Here is a 19,882-nt window from a genome sequence, read left to right on the forward strand (position 1 = left end):
TCGCGCGGCGTCACAGCGACGTCACACGACAGCCGTCCAATAGCAGAGGAGGGGCGGAGATGAGCGGCCGGAACATGCCTCCCACCTCCTTCCTTCCTCATTGCCGGTGGACGCAGGTAAGGAGATGATCGTCGTTCCTGTGGTGTCACACATAGCGATGTGTGGTGCCGCGGGAACGACGAACAACATCGTACCAGCAGAAGCAACGATATAAAGGAAAGGAGCGAAGTGTCAACGATCAACAATTTTTGACGTTTTTTTGATCGTTGATCGTCGCTCCTAGGTTTTACACGCTGCGATGTCGCTAACGGCGCCGGATGTGCGTCACTAACGACATGACCCCGACGATATATCGCTAGCGATGTCGCAACGTGTAAAGCCTCCTTTAGATGCACTCCCGGCAACCCTGTACAGCATGTACAGAGCCCAGTAGTAAAAAGAGGCAGCAGGGCACGTGGGAGGCCGCACCGCAGCAGGGGAGCACAGGGCTCGGCCGGGGAGGTGAGTAAGTTGGCGTCTCTGCAGGGACTCCGGCACTATATCATTCATTGTTATGAGTGTACAGTGCGAAAACCACAGCCCTCTGCTTTGATTGACAGCTGCCTCTGCAGCACATCTGTGCAGAGCGAGCTGTCAATCAAAGTACCGACGCATGCTCACCGTACCTGGGTACATGACCGTTCCCTTTAAAAACCATTGAAGGGGTATTTTCATCCATAAATGGAGAAGATTGGAATACCCCGTTAAATTGAAGGGAACATGTCTTCTTGGTGTATTGAGCTATAGACTAATCAACGCCCGATCTATATGACGACTCTTCTCACAAATCACCTTTTATCTATTCCAGCCTATGCTAACAAGGTGCTGCTGTCGCTCTTCACCGTGGAAATGCTCCTGAAGTTGTACAGTCTGGGTATCCACGCCTATTTCATGTCTTTCTTCAATCGATTTGACTGCTTCGTGGTCTGCGGTGGCATCCTGGAGACCGTCCTTGTAGAGTTCGACATCATGTCCTCACTGGGAATTTCTGTGCTTCGCTGCGTGCGGCTGCTGAGGATCTTCAAGGTCACAAGGTCAGCAGGACGAGGTGTGCTGTCACACAAATTTGAGCCTCTGTGTGTGCTGTCTTTTCAGTAAAAGCGGCAAATAACGCGCTTGAGCCCTTTTTGACCTAAGAGATCAGGGTGCACACCTTTAATAGCATCTGGGGTGACTTTATAGCAGAACAGTTATCATACTGTAGTGTCCTGTTTAATATGGAGATGTCTCGGGTGACAGACAGTCATGTGCTTTCTCTTTCCAAAGAGCTTTATTGAAATTTTACATAGGATAGAGTGGGGAAGGGAGGGGAGGAAGGAGAGAAAGCTTGAAGGTCTCCTTTATTCACGATATTAGTGGCTGGAAGGGCAAGAAAGGAGTGAAAAAAGGTTAGATGTGGGAATGGAAAGAAGGGAGGGAGAACAGATTAATCTCTACAATCTCAATAAGTATATTATTACAATTTTCAATAAGATAGTATAAATTAATTAATTAATTGAGTCAAAACATTCTTTTAAGGCCTCTTTCACACGTCCGTGAAAAAACACGCACGTTTTTCACGGGCGTGTCAAAGGTGTGTTTTTCCCTCCGTGAGCCGTGTTTATGGCACACGTGGGATAACACACGGAGAACAGGACCTTTCTGCTCACCTGTCCCTGGTGTCGCTGTCCGTGGTGCTGATCTTCGGTCCCCGCTGCTGCTAGCGATGCCGAGCGCGATAGTACCCGCCCCCGTCGCACATGCAATATCTTGTTATAGCTGCCGTAGCGAACATTATCGCTACGGCAGCTTCACACGCACTCAACTGCCCTGCGACGTTGCTCTGGCCGGCAACCCACCACCTTCCTAAAGAGGCATCACAGTGACGGCAGGCGGCCAATAGAAGCAGAGGGGCGGAGATGAGCGGGTCGTAAACATCCCGCCCACCTCCTTCCTTCCGCATAGCCAGTGGAGGCAGGTAAGGAGATGTTCCTCGCTCCTGCGGCTTCACACTCAGCGATGTGTGCTGATGCAGGAACGAGGAACAACATCGTATCTCCTATTGGTGCGACATTATGAAAATGGCCGACGCTACACAGATCACCGATTTACGACGCTTTTGCGATCGTTTATCGGCGCATCTAGGCTTTACACGTTGCGACGTCGTTACCAGCGCCGGATGTGCGTCACTTTTGATTTGACCCCGACGATATCGAAGTAGCGATGTCGCAACGTGCAAAGTACCCCTTAGGGATCATCTCACTGCGCCATATGGCTATCGATGCTGTCACAGTAGGGAGACACAGGGTGGACCTAGAACGTTTTAGATATTCCACCTCCATCAGTTTCCTCGTCGAACCCTGGTCTTGTCAGAGAGTTCTCAAGGTGAACCCACCTATGGGAGCTCTCCGTGTTCCACCATTCTTTGAGTGATTCTATAAGAGAAGCTTTGTAATAGGCCATCACATTAGGGGTACCCAGACCTCCCATTCCATATGGCAGATGTCTTTTCGCCATCTTGAAGCTAATAAAGGTTTAGTGGTTAAGACAATAGGACAAACAATATGCTGACATTTCTTTGGGATTTTCTCTAGGCCTATTGATAATAATATAAGTTCTGGTTCTAGTTTTAAAGGGAACCTGTCAGCAGAAATTTTTACTATAAACCTAAAAGATTCCCCCTCTGCAGCTCCTGGGCTGCATTCTAGAAAGGTTCCTGTTGCTATTCTGCCCCCTTTGAGACCAAAATAAATACTTTATAAAGTCTTACTTTTTGTATGCAATTTGTTTTTTTCTGTACACGTGGGCGGGCTCTCTTGTGCCCGTTATTCTCCCTCCTGCCGCTTTAGGCCGTCCCCCATCGCTCATTTCCATAGCTGAGGACGACGCCCAGTGCTCCCGAGGTCTCGCGCATGCGCCGTGCCACTCTCGCGGTACAGAGCACTGTGCTCAGTGTGACCGCTGGTGACGTGTTGCGCAGGCGTGAGATTATGGGCGGCGCTGTGTTTGTCATCAGCAAGTACCCGTGCTGCTCCGCTCCTCCCCTCTATTTCCTGCTCCAGGGAAAGATAGGTAAGAGGTGACGTGAGTTCATCTGGCCAGCGCTTGCGCAGAACGGTGGAGGCAGAGGGGAAAGCGCGGGCACGAGATTATGGGCGGGTACTTGCTGATGACAATCACAGCGCCGCCCATAATCTCACACCTGCGCAACACGTCATGAGCGGTCACATTGTGCACAGTGCACAGTACCGCGAGTGTGGAGTGTGGCACGGCGCATGCGCGAGACCTTGGGCGCACTGGGCGGCGTCCTGAGGTATGAAATTGAGCGATGGGGGACGGCCTAAAGCGGCAGGAGGGAGAATAACGGACACCAGACAGCCCGCCCCCCTGTACCATTATCAAGATTTGCATACAAAAAGGTACCACTTTATAAAGTATTTATTTTGGTCTAAAAGGGGGCACAAGAACAACAGGAACATTGCTAGAATGCAGCCCAGGAGCTGCAGAGGGGGAAACGTTTAGGTTTAGTGCAAAATTACTGCTGACAGGTTCCCTTTAATGACAATTTGGTAATTTGAGATAACAATAACTGGATGTCTCCCCACAAATTTTTCAATTTTGGACAGAAATAAAATATATGTGACCCATTCCCAACTTCTTGACATCCTCTCCAACACAATGGCGAATTAGAGGGGGGTATGAGATTCAATTTTTGGGGAGTGAGATACCATCTCGAGATCATTTTAAGGCCTGCAACACACATCCGTTTAAAACGTGCGTGTTTGGTCCGTTTCCGTACATACCGGAGATACGACCAAACGTGCACATATGTTTTTTTATGTTTAAAGGCACACGTGCGTGTTATTTGATCTTCCGTGTGTTCGTGTGCGTCCCACGTTTTTTGCTCCGTTTGGCATGGAAGCATGTTCGTTTTTGGGACGGAGCACGCACACACGGACATAATGTTAGCCTATGGGAGTCCAAATAAAACGTTCCTTGCATGGATGTGTGGTTATGTTGTCCGTGAGAAATGTCCGTGTGTGATGCAAAATGTCGTTACTACATGTCGGAAGACAGAGTAGCGGGATGAGAATGAACTCGGGTGAACTTCACCCGACTTCATTGTCATGCCGCGGCTCTGTCTGTGTGCCGTGTACTGATTAGCGGTCACCTGTGAAGGAATCACCGGTGGTCGCTAATCCCCCGAGTGACTGAAGTGTCCCCCCCTCTCTCCTACTCACCGATCCCCGATGACCGGCGCTGCACGGCATTCACACTGCTCCGGCGGCTTTTTCTAATTTGAAAAAGCCGGCCGCTCATTAAACAATCTCGTATTCCCTGCTTTCCCCGCCCACTGGCGCCTATGATTGGTTGCAGTGAGACACGCCCCCACGCTGAGTGACAGGTGTCTCACTGCACCCAATCACAGCAGCCGGTGGGTGTGTCACTATGGAGTATAGAAATAAATAAATAATTAAAAAAAACGGCGTGCGGTCCCCCCAATTTTAATACCAGCCAGATAAAGCCATACGGCTGAAGGCTGGTATTCTCAGGATGGGGAGCTCCACGTTACGGGGAGCCCCCCAGCCTAACAATATCAGTCAGCAGACGCCCAGAATTGCCGCATACATTAGATGCGACAGTCCTGGAACTGTACCCGGCTCTTCCCGATTTGCCCTGGTGCGTTAGCAAATCGGGGTAATAAGGAGTTATTGGCAGCCCATAGCTGCCAATAACTCCTAGATTAATCATGTCTCCTCGAGATACCTTCCATGATTAATCTGTAAATTACGGTAAATAAACACACACACCTGAAAAATCCTTTATTAGAAATAAAAAACACTAACACATTTCCTGGTTCACCAATTTAATCAGCCCCAAAAAGCCCTCCATGTCCGGCGTAATCCAGGATGGTCCAGCGTCGCTTCCAGCTCTGCTGCATGAAGGTGACCGGAGCTGCATAAGACACCGCCACTCCTGTCAGCTCCACGCAGTAAATGAAGAGAGCCGCGCGATCGGCTGAGCTGTCACTGAGGTTACCCGCTGTCACTGGATCCAGCGGTCTCATTATTAGGAGCACCTGTCTCTCCTCATATCTCACAAGAGAGATCAGACTCATTTTGGGGGGGTCAATGCTTGGAACTTGGATTTCACTCTCACAGAAAGATCACCATAGACTTATAGGACAGGCAATGCTTCCGGGGAAGAAAGGGACGCAAATTAGTTCTCCAGCAGGAAGAAAGCAGTGTCTCTAGTGCCACCTACTGGAGGAATCTACTAGAGATGAGCAAAAAGATTTGAACTACCCACTTTGATCCTACTGATTTGAAACATTGCAAAAATGTTGTCCTAAGTCATATAGAATGGGCCGTACATTTAGGGTAACTAGTAGAGTCGAGCAAAAAGATTAGAACAACCCTGGTCCGGAGTCCAGTTCCCACCTCCGTGTCAGCCGGACCCGATAGTGTTCACTTTTGCATCGGCAATCCTCTGCCTGGCATCCTGACAGGCATATCTTTATAAGTATATAAGCATATAAAGCTTTCAGCACTGGAGATATGACACATGAAGAAGATGCAATCAAAGTCCTTCCCCCGTACACCGTCATGTGCCTAGGCACTTACCCTGGCTAGTGTGAAGGCCAGCAAGACGCTAGTCTCGCCACTGCAATAAAACAACACAAGGAAGGTAAGGCTGCTTTCACACTACGCTTTTTTAAAATGCGTTATGAACGTTTTTTTGCTGCAAAAGCGGATCCTGTTTTTGCAAAGAAAAACGCATGTGTTATTTTACAGGATCCTGTCACTTGAAGTTTATGGGCGGGCATTGGAGTCATGTGATCGGGAGTGAGGGGAACTGAACGTGACAGACTGGAAATTCAGACGCAGCTGGGGCAAAAGAGAGGAGAGAGAGAAGAGAGAGGAGAGGGAGGAAAGAGGAGAGAGAGAAGAGAGGACAGAGAGGAGAGAGGAGAAAAGGGAGAGAGAGGAGAGGGGAGAGGATAGAGAAGAGAGGAGAGAGCGGAGAAGGGAGGAAAGAGAATAGGAGAGAGAAGAGAGGAGAGAGCAGAGAGGAAAGAGAGAAGAGAGGAGAGCAAGAGGAGGAGAGAGGAGAAGAGAGGCGAGAAGAGAGGAGAGCAAGAGGAGAGAGAGGAGGAGAGAGGAGAAGAGAGGGGAGGGAAGAGAAGGGAGGAAAGAGAATAGGAGAGAGAAGAGAGGAGAAGAGAGGAGAGCAGAGAGGAAAGAGAGAAGAGAGGAGAGAGAGAGAGAAGAAAGGAGAGATGAGAGAGGAGGGAGGAGAGGGGAGAAGAGAGGAGAGAGAGAAGAGATGAGAAAGAGGAGAGAGAAAAGAGGAGGGGGAGAGAGAGAAAGAGAGAAAAGAGAGAGAGAGAGAGAGAGAGAGAGAGACTGATTACGCCATGCTGGTTTCTGGACAAACAGGATCCTGTTTATCGGCACGGTAGCTCAGTGGTTAGCACTCAGTCTTGTGGTGGCTCAGTGGTTAGCACTTCAGTCTTGTGGTGGCTCAGTGGTTAGCACTGCAGTCTTGCAGCGCTGGGGTCCTGGGTTCAAATCCCACTAAGGACAACATCTGCAAGGAGTTTGTATGTTCTCCCCGTGTTTGCGTGGGTTTCCTCCTGGTTCTCCGTTTTCCTCCCACACTCCCAAGACATACAGATAGGGACTCTAGATTGTGAGCCCCAATGGGGACAGTATTGCCAATGTATGTAAAGCGCTGCGGAATATGTTAGCACTATATAAAAATAAATATTTATTTATTTATTTATTTATTTTACCACCGTTCCCATGCTTTTGCGTGCTGTTTAGTCAGGATCCAGCGACTTGCAGTATTTGGACGCAGCTCAAAAATGCTACAAGTAGCGTTTTTGAAAAATGTTAAAAAACTGCAAGTTGCTGTATCCTCACTATAACGCACGCAAACGCATGTTGACGCGAGTCCATTGCAAATGCATTTAAGTGAAAACGCATTTGCACTGGATCCGATTTTGCGTTAAAAAAACTTTCAGGATGCATGTCAAAAAAACGTAGTGTGAAAGCAGCCTAAGACAAACAGGTGGGGAAAGACACAACAAATAGCACTCCACAGCTTCTCCTGAAGGAAACTTCTCAGCTGCAACAGAAGCAAACACCTAAGCTTCTCCAGAGACAGACTCCTTCAAAATGAACAATATATAATGAACTATAGCCGGCATAGGGAGGAGTGAGGAGTGGATATTTATAGCAGAAGGGAGCAGCTGCAGCTGAGGTTATAACTACCTGTTAAATCACTGCAGGATAGAAAGGAACCTCAATCCTGTAAATCACTAATCTTTAGCGTGGCCATACAGTGTATGGGACTTACAACATGTATGAATCATTAAATATGGCGGTGCCAGAGTATAGAGATCAGCGGGTGCCGGACATCAGGAAACCTTTATCCTCAGATCTGTCCTCTGCTTCCTTTACGCTCCTCACGCTGCAATGACTCTGTGAAGCATTAACTCAGAGGCTTCTACTACACAAATGTGGTTTTCCCAGAAATCCTGCTGACATATATCTATAGATATATATGTAGAAACCTATACTGTGTTATCGCTCACCCTGCCTGACATTTGATCATTTCCGCGCATTTTTCTTCCTCTTTCTTGGTATAACGGCAGTAATTTAACATCTGCCGTAAAAATATAGGAAATGCAGAAGACGGTAAGGAGTTCAAAGTCGATTTGTCACTAGATTTCACAATACAAACTGCAAATATTATGAAAGAGATATTTTAGACCTGGGGAGACTGGTGTACTTACTTTGAAAATCCATGTCAGAGTGACTGTATAATCCTGATATTATAGTGACCATTTTATGAGGCAGAGATCAAATGAGTCCAAGGGTATTCAGTGACCACCCACCCTGCCTGGCTGTCAGCTTGTAACGTCCTGGAGGTGGATTCACGGGCCGTGCACCGGACTCCCCCAGAGAGGCAACCCGGAGCTAACTCCTGTACAGGGACTGTCCAATCACCCCACCAGAGGGCCTAGATGCACGGTAGCCGGAACACGCGGGGTACGGAGTATGGGTCCTACAGAAGTCTCTACGGGAGATGACTGAGAGTCCAACGGGAACCGTAGGCAGGACGGATGACTGGAACCGGGTACAGGTGCCGAGTAGTCTAGCAGACGGGGTCCGGATCCAGCGGGATGTGCAGGCTTAAGTATCCAGGTGGGATCCAGGATCGGTGACGGGTTCAAGCTGACGGAAGATGGCGGGATCCACAGCAGACAGTCACCGGGGCACCTCCTGGGAAACCGGCACGCTGGACACAGTCGGGACGGCAGACGGGCACTGCGGAGGAGACAGGGTTAATATGGGTACACAAGACAGAGGGACCTGAACACCTAGCTACAGGAACACGTTGATCAGGCACCGCCCACATGGCAAAGGAGTCTTATATACCCTGTACCTGTATCAGCCATATCCTGTTTCCGGGACGCTGGCCCTTTAAGAAGAGGTGAGTGAGCACGCGCGCGCCCTAATGCGCATGCGCAAGGCCCGGGTGCCGGAGACCAGTGCAGGAAGCTGAGAGGAAGGTGGATGAGGTGCAGGGGAGCCATGCACAGAGTCCTGGGTCGCAGCGGGGCGCCTGGACCGGCGGACGGGAGGCATGGAGGACGCACAGGAGGGGGAGTGAGAGAGGCAGCCACGGGCAGGAGGACCGGGGACCGGAGCGGTGAATGACAGGCAATGCCGGGACCCGGGGAGCGTGACACAGCTTCAGCTTGTACTGAGCAGTGTGAGAATTCAGCAGCAGCGGGGAGGAGGGGCACTGAGGAGCTGTCAGATTGAGCTTAAACGTTCCAAAAAGCTTCTACAGCCATTTTGACCATACATTTTCAGAGTAAATACACCAGCCTCACCAGGATTAAGACATTTTTATAATAATGTAAGCAGTTTGTATGGCAAAATTTAGCAATAAATCCGCTTTAAAGAGCATTTCAGCTTTACTGATCGGCACAGAGGGAATATCAGTCACTTAGGGGGAAATGTGTATCTATATGTGATAAATATGAGACATGGCGTCCTCTTATAATGATGATGATATGAAACATCTATTACTATGTGATTCAGTTTAGCACCTCTATCTCTTTCTCCGCTGTCACCAGACACTGGGCATCACTAAGTAACCTGGTGGCCTCGCTGCTGAACTCCATGAAATCCATTGCTTCTTTGCTGCTGCTCCTCTTCCTCTTCATCATCATCTTCTCCTTGCTCGGGATGCAACTTTTTGGTGGAAAATTCAACTTCGATGAGACCCAGACCAAAAGAAGCACCTTTGACACCTTCCCACAGGCGCTGCTCACTGTCTTCCAGGTAAAGGCTGTGATATTAATCATATTAAAGAGAACCTGTCACCACTTTTTCGGCCTATAAGCTGCGGCCACCACCGCCGGGCTCTTATATACTGCATTCTAACATGCTGTATATAAGAGTCCAGGCCACGGGTATAACATAAAAAACACTTTATAATAGTTACCTAACGGTCGCGCTGCGGTGAATGAGGGCCTAATGGGCATCTCCGTTGTCCGGTGCCGGCGCCTCCTCTTTCGGCCATCTTCGGCTTCTTTCTGAAGCTTGTGTGCATGACGCGGCTACGTCATACACACTCGCCGGTCCTGCGCAGGCGCACTACAATACTTTGATCTGCCCTGCTCAGGACCAGAATGACGGCGAGTGTGTATGACGTCGGACCCGTCATGCACCGCGGCTAGAGAAGAAGGAGAACAAAGATGGCCGAAAGAGGCGGCTCCGGCACCGGAGAACGGAGACGCCCATATGGCCAACTGCGCGACCGTTAAGTGTTTATGTTCTCACAGCGGCTGGGCTCTTATATACATCATGTTAGAATGCTGTATATAAGAGCCCAGTGGTGGTGGCCGCAGCTTATAGTCCAAAAAAGTGGTGACAGGTTCCCTTTAAATGCAGTAGGTGGGAATCTTCATTGTTCACGATACAAAGCACTATATGATTGTTAGCGGCCTTGACTTGTAACATGTTTCCCTGAAATTAAGGCATGGTCTTATATTGTTTTTTGCTCCAAAAGATGCGCTAGGGCTTATTTTCAGGGGGTGTCTTATGTTTTCCCATGAACAACAATCCTTGAACAAAAAAAATCCACATTTATTCAAATATAATCATGTCATCACAATCCGGAACATCAGCATTTTGTGTTACTCCTATTACTGGGTCAGATGCATATTTTCTTATCTGATCTGCTATTCTCATGGGGCAGAACCCGTCCCATAGTGGAGGGTACTAAGGTGTAAATTACCTGCTTACATGTAGTATTCTCTATGTACTGCTAAGTTTACTCCAAAAAGAAAGCAGAAACCCCCTAAAAGAATTGCACTTACCAGACCCCAAACAATTAGAGTTGGCAAGTGAATGGGCTCTCACATACAGATCTGCGTCTCTGTCAGGGCCCCCGACGTTCTACAGAGGTCGGCTCCCCCTGGTGACTTGGAGAGGTATCACTCCCACGGAGTGATACTGGTGCCCAATCTGTATGTGAGAGCTGCAGCACAATGCAGCCGGATCGCCAAGCGACCTGACAACAACGCAGATCTCTGTGTGAGAGCCCATCCACCATCAGCACTTGCCAACTGGAATTGTTTGGGGTCTGGTGAGTGTGATTTTCTTTTTCTTTTTTTGAGGGTGGTGGGGGGGTCTGCTTTGTTTTAGGGGTGTCTGCTGTCATAGATGAAGAGTCATGCTGTAACCTTTAACTTTTGGACTCTTCCTTAAGGAACTGCAACTAGGGCTTATTTTTGGAGTAGGGTTTATATTTGAAGCATGCTCTAAAAAATCGGGGGGAAACAGGGTTACAACTCAGTCCCACAAAAAGCTGCAGAACCAGACAAAGCCACTATAAATGTGTGGCGCTAAACAATAACGGGATGAAGTGCCCCAGACCTTCAGCTAATTGATCAGGGGGTGTGCAGGGAGGCAGATTAACGAGTTATCCTAAGAAGAACCCTTCATTGTCAATGGTGGTAGCAGGAACATGTTTACTTTCTCTTATTAATTCACTTTTTGTTTTATTAATTTAATTTAGATCCTGACAGGCGAAGACTGGAACGCAGTGATGTATGACGGGATCATGGCGTACGGGGGGCCATTTTTCCCAGGAATGCTGGTCTGCGTGTATTTCATCATCCTCTTTATTTGTGGAAATTGTATCCTATAACTCAATAAAAAAATATTATTTTTATATATTTAGATTTTTTTTATCATATACACTGTGTATATATATATATATTAGGGTTTATTAGAGTCATATGCAGGTCTAATCAATCTTTTAGGTGAATATCTTGTGCTCCACGACCATATACATATGTCCTTGACTCTCCTGCACAGATATTTTGCTGAACGTCTTCTTGGCCATCGCTGTGGACAATCTCGCCGATGGAGACAATATTAACAGCAAAGATAAGAAGTGAGAATACAGATACAGTAGTAGACCTTCTAGATACACTATCTATCTATCTATCTATCTATCTATCTATCTATCTATCTATCTATCTATCTATCTATCTATCTATCTATCTATCTATCCCTCTATCTATCTATCTATCTCTCTATCTCTCTATCTATCTATCCCTCTATCTATCTATCTATCTATCTATCCCTCTATCTATCTATCTATCTATTTATCTATCTATCTATCTATCCCTCTATCTATCTATCTATCTATCCATCTATCTATCTATCTATCCCTCTATCTATCTATCTATCTATCTATCTATCTATCTATCTATCTATCTATCCCTCTATCTATCTATCTATCTATCTATCTATCTATCTATCCCTCTATCTATCTATCTATCTATCCCTCTATCTATCTATCTATCTATCTATCCTTCTATCTATCTATCCCTCTATCTATCTATCCCTCTATCTATCTATCTATCTATCTATCTATCTATCTATCTATCTATCCCTCTATCTATCTATCTATCTATCTATCTATCTATCCCTCTATCTATCTATCTATCTATCTATCTATCCTTCTATCTATCTATCTATCTATCCCTCTATCTATCTATCTATCTATCTATCTATCTATCCCTCTATCTATCTATCTATCTCTCTATCTCTCTATCTATCTATCTATCTATCTATCTATCTATCCCTCTATCTATCTATCTATCTATCTATCTATCTATCTATCTATCTATCTATCTATCTATCTATCTATCTATCTATCTATCCCTCTATCTATCTATCTATCTATCTATCTATCTATCTATCTATCTATCTATCTATCTATCCCTCTATCTATCTATCTATCTATCCTTCTATCTATCTATCCCTCTATCTATCTATCCCTCTATCTATCTATCTATCTATCTATCTATCTATCTATCTATCTATCTATCTATCTATCTATCTATCTATCCCTCTATCTATCTATCTATCTATCTATCTATCTATCTATCTATCTATCTATCCCTCTATCTATCTATCTATCTATCTATCCTTCTATCTATCTATCTATCCCTCTATCTATCTATCTATCTATCTATCTATCCTCTATCTATCTATCTATCCCTCTATCTATCCCTCTATCTATCTATCTATCCCTCTATCTATCCCTCTATCTATCTATCTATCTATCTATCTATCTATCTATCTATCTATCTATCTATCTATCTATCTATCTATCCCTCTATCTATCTATCTATCCCTCTATCTATCTATCTATCCCTCTATCTATCTATCTATCCCTCTATCCCTCTATCCCTCTATCTATCTATCTATCTATCCCTCTATCTATCTATCTATCTATCCCTCTATCTATCTATCTATCCCTCAATCAAATCAAATCAAATCAAATAAGCTTTATTGGCAGGACCAAATACAAATTAGTTTTGCCAAAGCAAGTGTACATTAGGGACTGGGGCTGTGGGGATGGTGGGTGGGGATTGTAGGAAGGATGGATGGGGCACATCCAGGGTGGGGACTGTGGGGGCACTTCTAGGATGGGGGCTATGGAAGTCCATGGCTTATGATGGGGCATATCCAGGGTGGGGACTGTAGTAACGGTGGTTGGGGCATATCCATGGTGGGGTCTGGGGGGCCACATCTGGGATGGGGGCTATCGAAGTCCATGACTTATCATAGTTCTCTTTCTGGAAGTCTATGGCATTCGCTCACATACCGCGCTGCTATCTCCGCTGCGCTCTCTTCTTCCCCCAGCAGGATATATATTTTCTCTTCCTCCTTCATGGAGCTGAAATCCAGGAAGAGATGTGAGAGTCTCCTGAAGTGAGTGTCCCTCACTGCTGAGTACTTGGTGCAGTGTAGCAGGAAGTGGGTTTCATCCTCCAGGGCCGCCAGGTCACAGTGTTGGCACAGTCTGTCCTCCCTGGGCTTGTAGCTCTGCTTGTGTCGGCCGGATTCGATGGCTAGACTGTGGGCACTGAGTCTATATCGGCTCAGGGTCCTGCGGTCTCTGGGATCCGGGAGTTTCTCCAGATATGGGGCCAGTCTGTAGTCTCTCTGTAGTCTCTGGTACGTGGTCAGTTTCTGTGAGGTGTTGATGTCGGTCCTCCAGTCACTGACATACCTCTCCTGGCCCTCGTCTACCATCTTCCTGATTCTGGTTCTTGTCAGGCTGCTGTGATTGGTTATTTTGTCCAGTTGGGTTTGGGAGAGCGGAGCCAGGGGTCCTGGTTCATCTGGCCCACGTATATATATCAGAGCTTTGTGGTGATGGGAGCTTGGATTGCTACTCTGTAGATGAGCCTGAAATGATAGTGACGTCTTCAGAGCTGCTAGGTGTAGAGGGAATCTGCCCAGCTCAGCTCGACAGGCACTGTTGGAGGTGCTTCGATGGACCTGGAGAAGGTGCTTACAGAATTCCAGGTGGAATATTTCTGTTGGGCTGGAATCCCACCTTGACCAGTCTGGGTAAGTGTGAGGGCCCCAGACTTCGCTGCCGTACAGGAGGATTGGGGCAATGATGGAATCGAAGATTTTTAGCCAGACCCTCACTGGTGGCTTCAGATGATACAATTTCCTTCGGATGGCATAAAAGGTTTTGCAGGCCTTGTTTTTCAGGGTCTCTATGGCTTGTTTAAAGCTCCCTGACTGGTGAATTTCCAGGCCCAAGTAGGTGTATTTGTCTGTTACTGTTAGAGTGCAGCCGTTTACGACAAATGAAGGATGCTGGTCAAATCTTCTTTTTCTCTTCTGGAACACCATGATGTTGGTTTTCTTTAGATTGATCGGTAGTGCCCATGTGGAGCTGAATTTCTCCAAAATTTGTAGGTTGTCTTGGAGACCTTTCTCGGTTGGTGACACCAGCAGTAGGTCATCTGCATAGAGCAAGAATTTCACCTGGGTGTCATGGAGTGTGAGACCTGGAGCAGGTGAAGATTCTAGGGCAGTAGCCAGCTCATTGATGTAAATATTGAAGAGCGTTGGACTTAGGCTGCAGCCCTGTCTGACTCCTCGGCTCTGCTGGAAATAAGCCGTTCTTCTACCGTTCACACTCACGCTGCAGAGGTTCTCGGTGTATGAGCTTTTGATTACATCGTAGGTCTTTCCTCCTATTCCGCTTTCCAGCAGTTTCAAGAACAAGCCCGGGTCTATCTATCTATCCCTCTATCTATCTATCTATCTATCTATCTATCTATCTATCTATCTATCTATCTATCTATCTACCGTATCTATCTATCCCTCTATCTATCTATCTATCTATCTATCTATCTATCTATCTATCTATCTATCTATCTATCTATCTATCTATCTATCCCTCTATCTATCTATCTATCTATCTATCCCTCTATCTATCTATCTATCCCTCTATCTATCTATCTATCTATCCATCTATCCCTCTATCCATCTATCCCTCTATCTATCCCTCTGTCTATCTATCTATCTATCCCTCTATCTATCTATCCCTCTATCCAGCATCGGACTGGCTACCAGAGGACTCTCCAGCAATGCTAGGCCTGGATTCAGGTACCTGCATTGCACTCCGGAGCTGTCACCTGAGCTCTGGAGTGCAGCCGAGACTGTACCGCGAGCGCCAAGTGATTGATTCCCTGGCTCTTGCGGTTCAGTTCATGTCAGCTGCAGACAGGCTGGGGTGATCTCCAGTGCTCTTACCTGAACTCCGGAGATCAGCCCGGCCTGTCTGCAGCTGTCATGAACTGAACCGCAAGAGCCAGGGAATCAATCACTCGTTGCTCGCTGTAAAGTCTAGGCTGCACTCTGGAGCTCAGGTGAGCGCTCCAGAGTGCAATGCAGGTACCTGAATCCAGGCCTGGCATTACTGGAGATTCCTCCAGTAGGCAGTCCGACGCTGTATCTATCTATCTATCTACAGCACCCTGGGGCCTCAGGGCTACCTGTCACCGGGCCAGTGGTATTTGGGGTTGTTGTAACTGGCCTTACCCGGCTCCGTGGCCCCATCAGTGTCATTGAAAACAGGGTGCAAGGTGTCCGGTGTGGGGGATGATGGAGGTTGCTTTGCAGCGCCACCCGTTGTGCGCAGCCAGGAATTAGCTGCCGCTGTGAGATGTTACTCTCCTCCAGGGCTGATGTTGACGCAGCTCAGCTAGTCCGGCTCCCCGCAGGTGAAGCGAGTCCCAGGAAGGACGGTGGTGGGGGTAGCGGCCGATAGCACCTTGGCACAGGGCAACGGCAATAAGAGGCTGAGGCAGTGGTTGCGGTTCCAGGTCTTGTTTACTCAGTTTTTAGATGCTGCACTCGGGGTACCCGTCTCTGCCGTCAGGGGCAAGTCCGAGGCCAACCACCGGTGTCCTGGAGAGTGAGACCTTCCTCCCTTGCACTGTGTTGCGGATCCCTGTGGCATGAAGCTACTTGTGCCCCGTGTCCTTGGGATTGGTTCCCATCACGTATGCAGACAGTGCAAGACCGATGTAGGGCCCAACCTTGATTGCAACGCCTGGCCTCTATAATGCTGCTGTGCCCCGGGATATTTGTGGTGGGCAATGGAACGTGGAATCACCCTTCCCTGCAGATTCTGGTAGACAACATAGAGTATATCTGCCCTAGGGCTCTGCACCCTGTGTGCGCTGGTTCCGGGGAAACAATTAAGCTCCCACGCTGGCAACCGTATGTTCTCTGTCTCTCTCTCTCTCCAGCTCACCCGGTAGTCTCCCACTTCTTCCAGTCTGCCCGATTCTAGCTAAGAGACGCTCTGAAGCACTCTCTCTTAGCGACCATGTTCTTCTCAGTCTCAGACTATTCTGAGGTGAGAGTGTCTGTGTGTTCGTACTCCTTCAATTAGCCCCCACCTTCTTGATGACTCATAGTGGTTGTTGTCCTGGTAAGCAGGAATTTCCCAGTCTGGCTTCCTGAGTTGTGTAACTGACTGGCTCACTAACTGGGTGTTTATGTAAGTTATGAGCACAGGATGTTGTGTAAGCTCCAGGCACCAGTGGTTAACCTCTTCTTACCCGGGATAAGTAATGTACCTTAACACTAGAAGTCCCAGAGAGGGGTCATTTAACATTTCTACCATTGGAACCCTATGGAGCTCGAAATTCCTGGGACTTCTAGTGTTAAACCAGATACAATACCCTGTGGCGACTGAAGCCTCAGGGGCGCCACATATCTTTCTATCCCTCTAGCTATCCATCAATCCTTCTATCTATCCACCAATCCTTCTATCTATCCCTCTATCCATCCATCTATCTATCCCTCTATCCACCCATTTATCTTTCTATCCATCCATTTATCCCTCTATTTATCTATCTATCTTAGACCTCTGCTGAATGTTTAGATTATCGAGTTCCCAGGGTAACAATATAGTATACATATCTTAAAAGTCTTCATTCTCACATCCGCTTTCTTTCCACCATAGATAAAAAAAAATGGACCGATTTCCTTCAGGAACAGATTTTCATCAGCGCGGTCTTTGTTTTTACCATCAGTGTCTCTCTGTTCTTCTCGTATGAAAAAAATAAGTTCCAATTTTCTCCTAAATATTAAACAGTAAAATAATGGCTAGCAGTCAGGTATAAGACGGATGGCATCTACACGCTGTTTGTGTTATTCACGGACCCATTAATTTGAATGGATGATTTTGACCGGTGACCCTGATCCAAAACAGATAAGTCTCCTTTTTTTTTTAATGACAGCTCCGTATAATATAATGTACACAACTTCTAACCTTGAAGAACACACATAGTAACATAAGACCTCATTCAGACGTCCGTGAATCCCATGCCGGCTCTTTCCATAATTTTACAAACCTGTTAAAGTCTAGGGTACTATTCACATATCCGTGGTTTTTTGCAGACCAGGTCATAGATACATTTCCAATTTTGGTCAGTATTACCCAGACAGGACTGTGTGTCGGTGAAGATGACGGGCAGCACACGGATGGCATCAGTGTACGGTCCATGTGCTGTCTGACATTAACACTGCGGTGGAAACGAGAAGCTTTTCAATTTATTTCTTCGTACGGGAAAATCACTGATGGTAAAAACTGACACTAACCACACGCTGATGAAATTTGGAACATTTTTTTTGCATCCATGAAAAATCACTGACGTCCGAATGAGTCGGCAGACTTGTAATTATACATGCATTTTGTATTTACTTTCAGGGAAGACAATAAGTCAGAGAAAAAAGAAGAAGACGGCGCGGCCACGGTAATGCTCACATTTCAGTATTATTACTTACTGCATACCGTATTTTTCGTTTTATAAGATGCACCGGTTTATAAGACGCACCCCAAATTTAGTGTTAAAAAAGAGGGTTCGTCTTATACTCTGGTAGTGTCTTACCAGAGGCGTAGCAACATAGCTGGTGGAGCGAGCGGGGTCACAGGAGGCAGGGGCGGTGCTGGAGGAGGGCGATGCTACAGGCGCTGCAGGACAGATTGTGCTGGCTGAGGTTGGGGCTGTGCTGGCTGCAGGGGCCGTGCTGCTTGTGTGGAGCAGGTCGGTGCAGTGGGTGTCACAGATGCTCTGTCGGTTGTGCGGGCTTCAAAGAAATGGCTTCCAGAGTCGGCGCATGCGCAGATTGAGCTCTCGGCTAAATGACAAGCCGAGATCTCATCTGCGCACACACCACCTCCCGGAGCCATTTTCCTGAAGTACACTGCTGGGAGATCAATGAGCCGGATGTGGCACGCGCGCAGATGAGATTTTGAGCCGAGAGTTCCATCTGCGCATGTGCCAACTCCGGGCGCCATTATTTGAAGCCCGCACCTCCAACAGAGCATGTCATCTGCCACACCACCCTGCTCTATATAGCCCCCACCGTAGCCAGCACAGCCCCCCGCAGCCAGCACAGCCCCCACTGCAACCAGCACAGCTCCCACTGCAGCCAGCACAGCAGCCAGCACAGCCTCCAACCCACCCAGCACTGTGCCTCGGATCCAGCACAGCCCCCACCGCAGCCAGTACAGCCCCCACCGCAGCCAGCACAGCCCCCACCGCAGCCAGCACAGCCCCCACCGCAGCCAGCACAGCCCCCACGGCAGCCAGCACAGCCCCCACGGCAGCCAGCACAGCCCCCACCGCAGTAAGCACAGCCCCCACCGCAGCCAGCACAGCCCCCACCGCACAGCCCCCACCACAGCCAGCACAGCCCCACTGCGGCCAGCACAGTCCTGACTGCATCCAGCACAACCACCCACAGCCAGCACAGCCTCCCACAGCCAGCACAGCCTCCCACAGCCAGCACAGCATCGATTCTCCACTTCCTGGTAAGCTACATTCGCATTATAAGACGCACCCCTCATTTTCCTCCCAAATTTTTGGCAGGAAAAGTGCGTCTTATAATCCGAAAAATACGGTATTTTTACAAACAAGATCTCACACTTGTCATTGGTTTTGTAACTTGGCACCATTCAATTACACAGGTCCATGCTGCAATTCCAGATGCTGCCTATGGACAAGAGTGGTGCTATTTAATAGAAGAAAAAAAAAATATATATATATACAGTATATTTTTCTCGTCTTTATCAACCATTTTAAAGAAAACCTGTCATTCTCGATGCCCATATGTTCCTCCTGCAGGTTCCTTCTGAAGGAGAGCCCGAAGAAGAACAGCAAAGTGAAGAATGTAAGTAGATCCCGCATTACTGTATTAATCGCTGAATATTAGGAGTCATTTTAATTCTCTGTACTCATTATTCTGTAACTACTGATGTATGAAGAGGAGGAGCGTAAGCTGTTCCCCAAACTGCTTATCTATGCGTCTCCTGTTTGCAGTATTGCAGTAGATGAAAGATTCTAAAGTAGATTATTGTTACAAGTTCCTTATCTGGTGGTCTGGTATTTGAGAGACTTGTTTAAAGGTTTCGATGACATGTGATTTTTTTTTTCCAGCTTTTCCTTCGAAATATTACTATAAAAAAACATGTAATCCTAGAAAGTCAGACACTCTCGCCTATTGATACGAGAAGGTGCTTTTGAGTTGTCTCCTCATATATGATAATGAAATCTTTAACGAGAACAGATGTCTTCAGCCTCTTTGATTGATAAATAAGAAATTCTTCTGTCACTGTACATTTTTGGGGGGATTTGTGACAGCAATTTGAAAATGTCTTTTCATGTCCCCATCACAGCTGTTGAAGAAGAGGAAGATGAAGAGGGAAGTCTACAGGATTCTCATCTGGATAAACTTGCAGAATTTGCACCAAAGGAGAAAGTTGTTCCAATACCAGAGGGCAGCGCCTTCTTCATCCTGAGCAACACCAACCTGTGAGAGGCTTTTTGGTTGTCTTTATCCCTTTCCTATAGATGGTGTTACTGTAGTATAGGGCTTAGAAACCCTTTATTAAGGTCGCCAAGGGGCAGCGAACGTTTGGGTGTGGACCCACTGGA

General features: G+C 47.2%; 1 protein-coding gene across 1 annotated transcript in view; it reads left to right on the forward strand.

Moving 5' to 3' along the window:
• Positions 1–19,882, forward strand: part of CACNA1F (calcium voltage-gated channel subunit alpha1 F) — a 143,767-nt gene that overhangs the window by 59,666 nt on the left and 64,219 nt on the right. Inside the window, exons 13-19 of the mRNA XM_075324283.1 lie at positions 848–1,073; positions 9,173–9,380; positions 11,122–11,242; positions 11,424–11,502; positions 17,653–17,698; positions 19,073–19,118; positions 19,624–19,759. Coding sequence (XP_075180398.1) covers positions 848–1,073; positions 9,173–9,380; positions 11,122–11,242; positions 11,424–11,502; positions 17,653–17,698; positions 19,073–19,118; positions 19,624–19,759 — 862 coding nt within the window. The remainder of the gene's footprint in view (positions 1–847; positions 1,074–9,172; positions 9,381–11,121; positions 11,243–11,423; positions 11,503–17,652; positions 17,699–19,072; positions 19,119–19,623; positions 19,760–19,882) is intronic.

Source organism: Anomaloglossus baeobatrachus, chromosome 9 (genome assembly GCF_048569485.1).
Source record: "Anomaloglossus baeobatrachus isolate aAnoBae1 chromosome 9, aAnoBae1.hap1, whole genome shotgun sequence".
Classification (NCBI taxonomy): Eukaryota; Metazoa; Chordata; class Amphibia; order Anura; family Aromobatidae; genus Anomaloglossus; species Anomaloglossus baeobatrachus.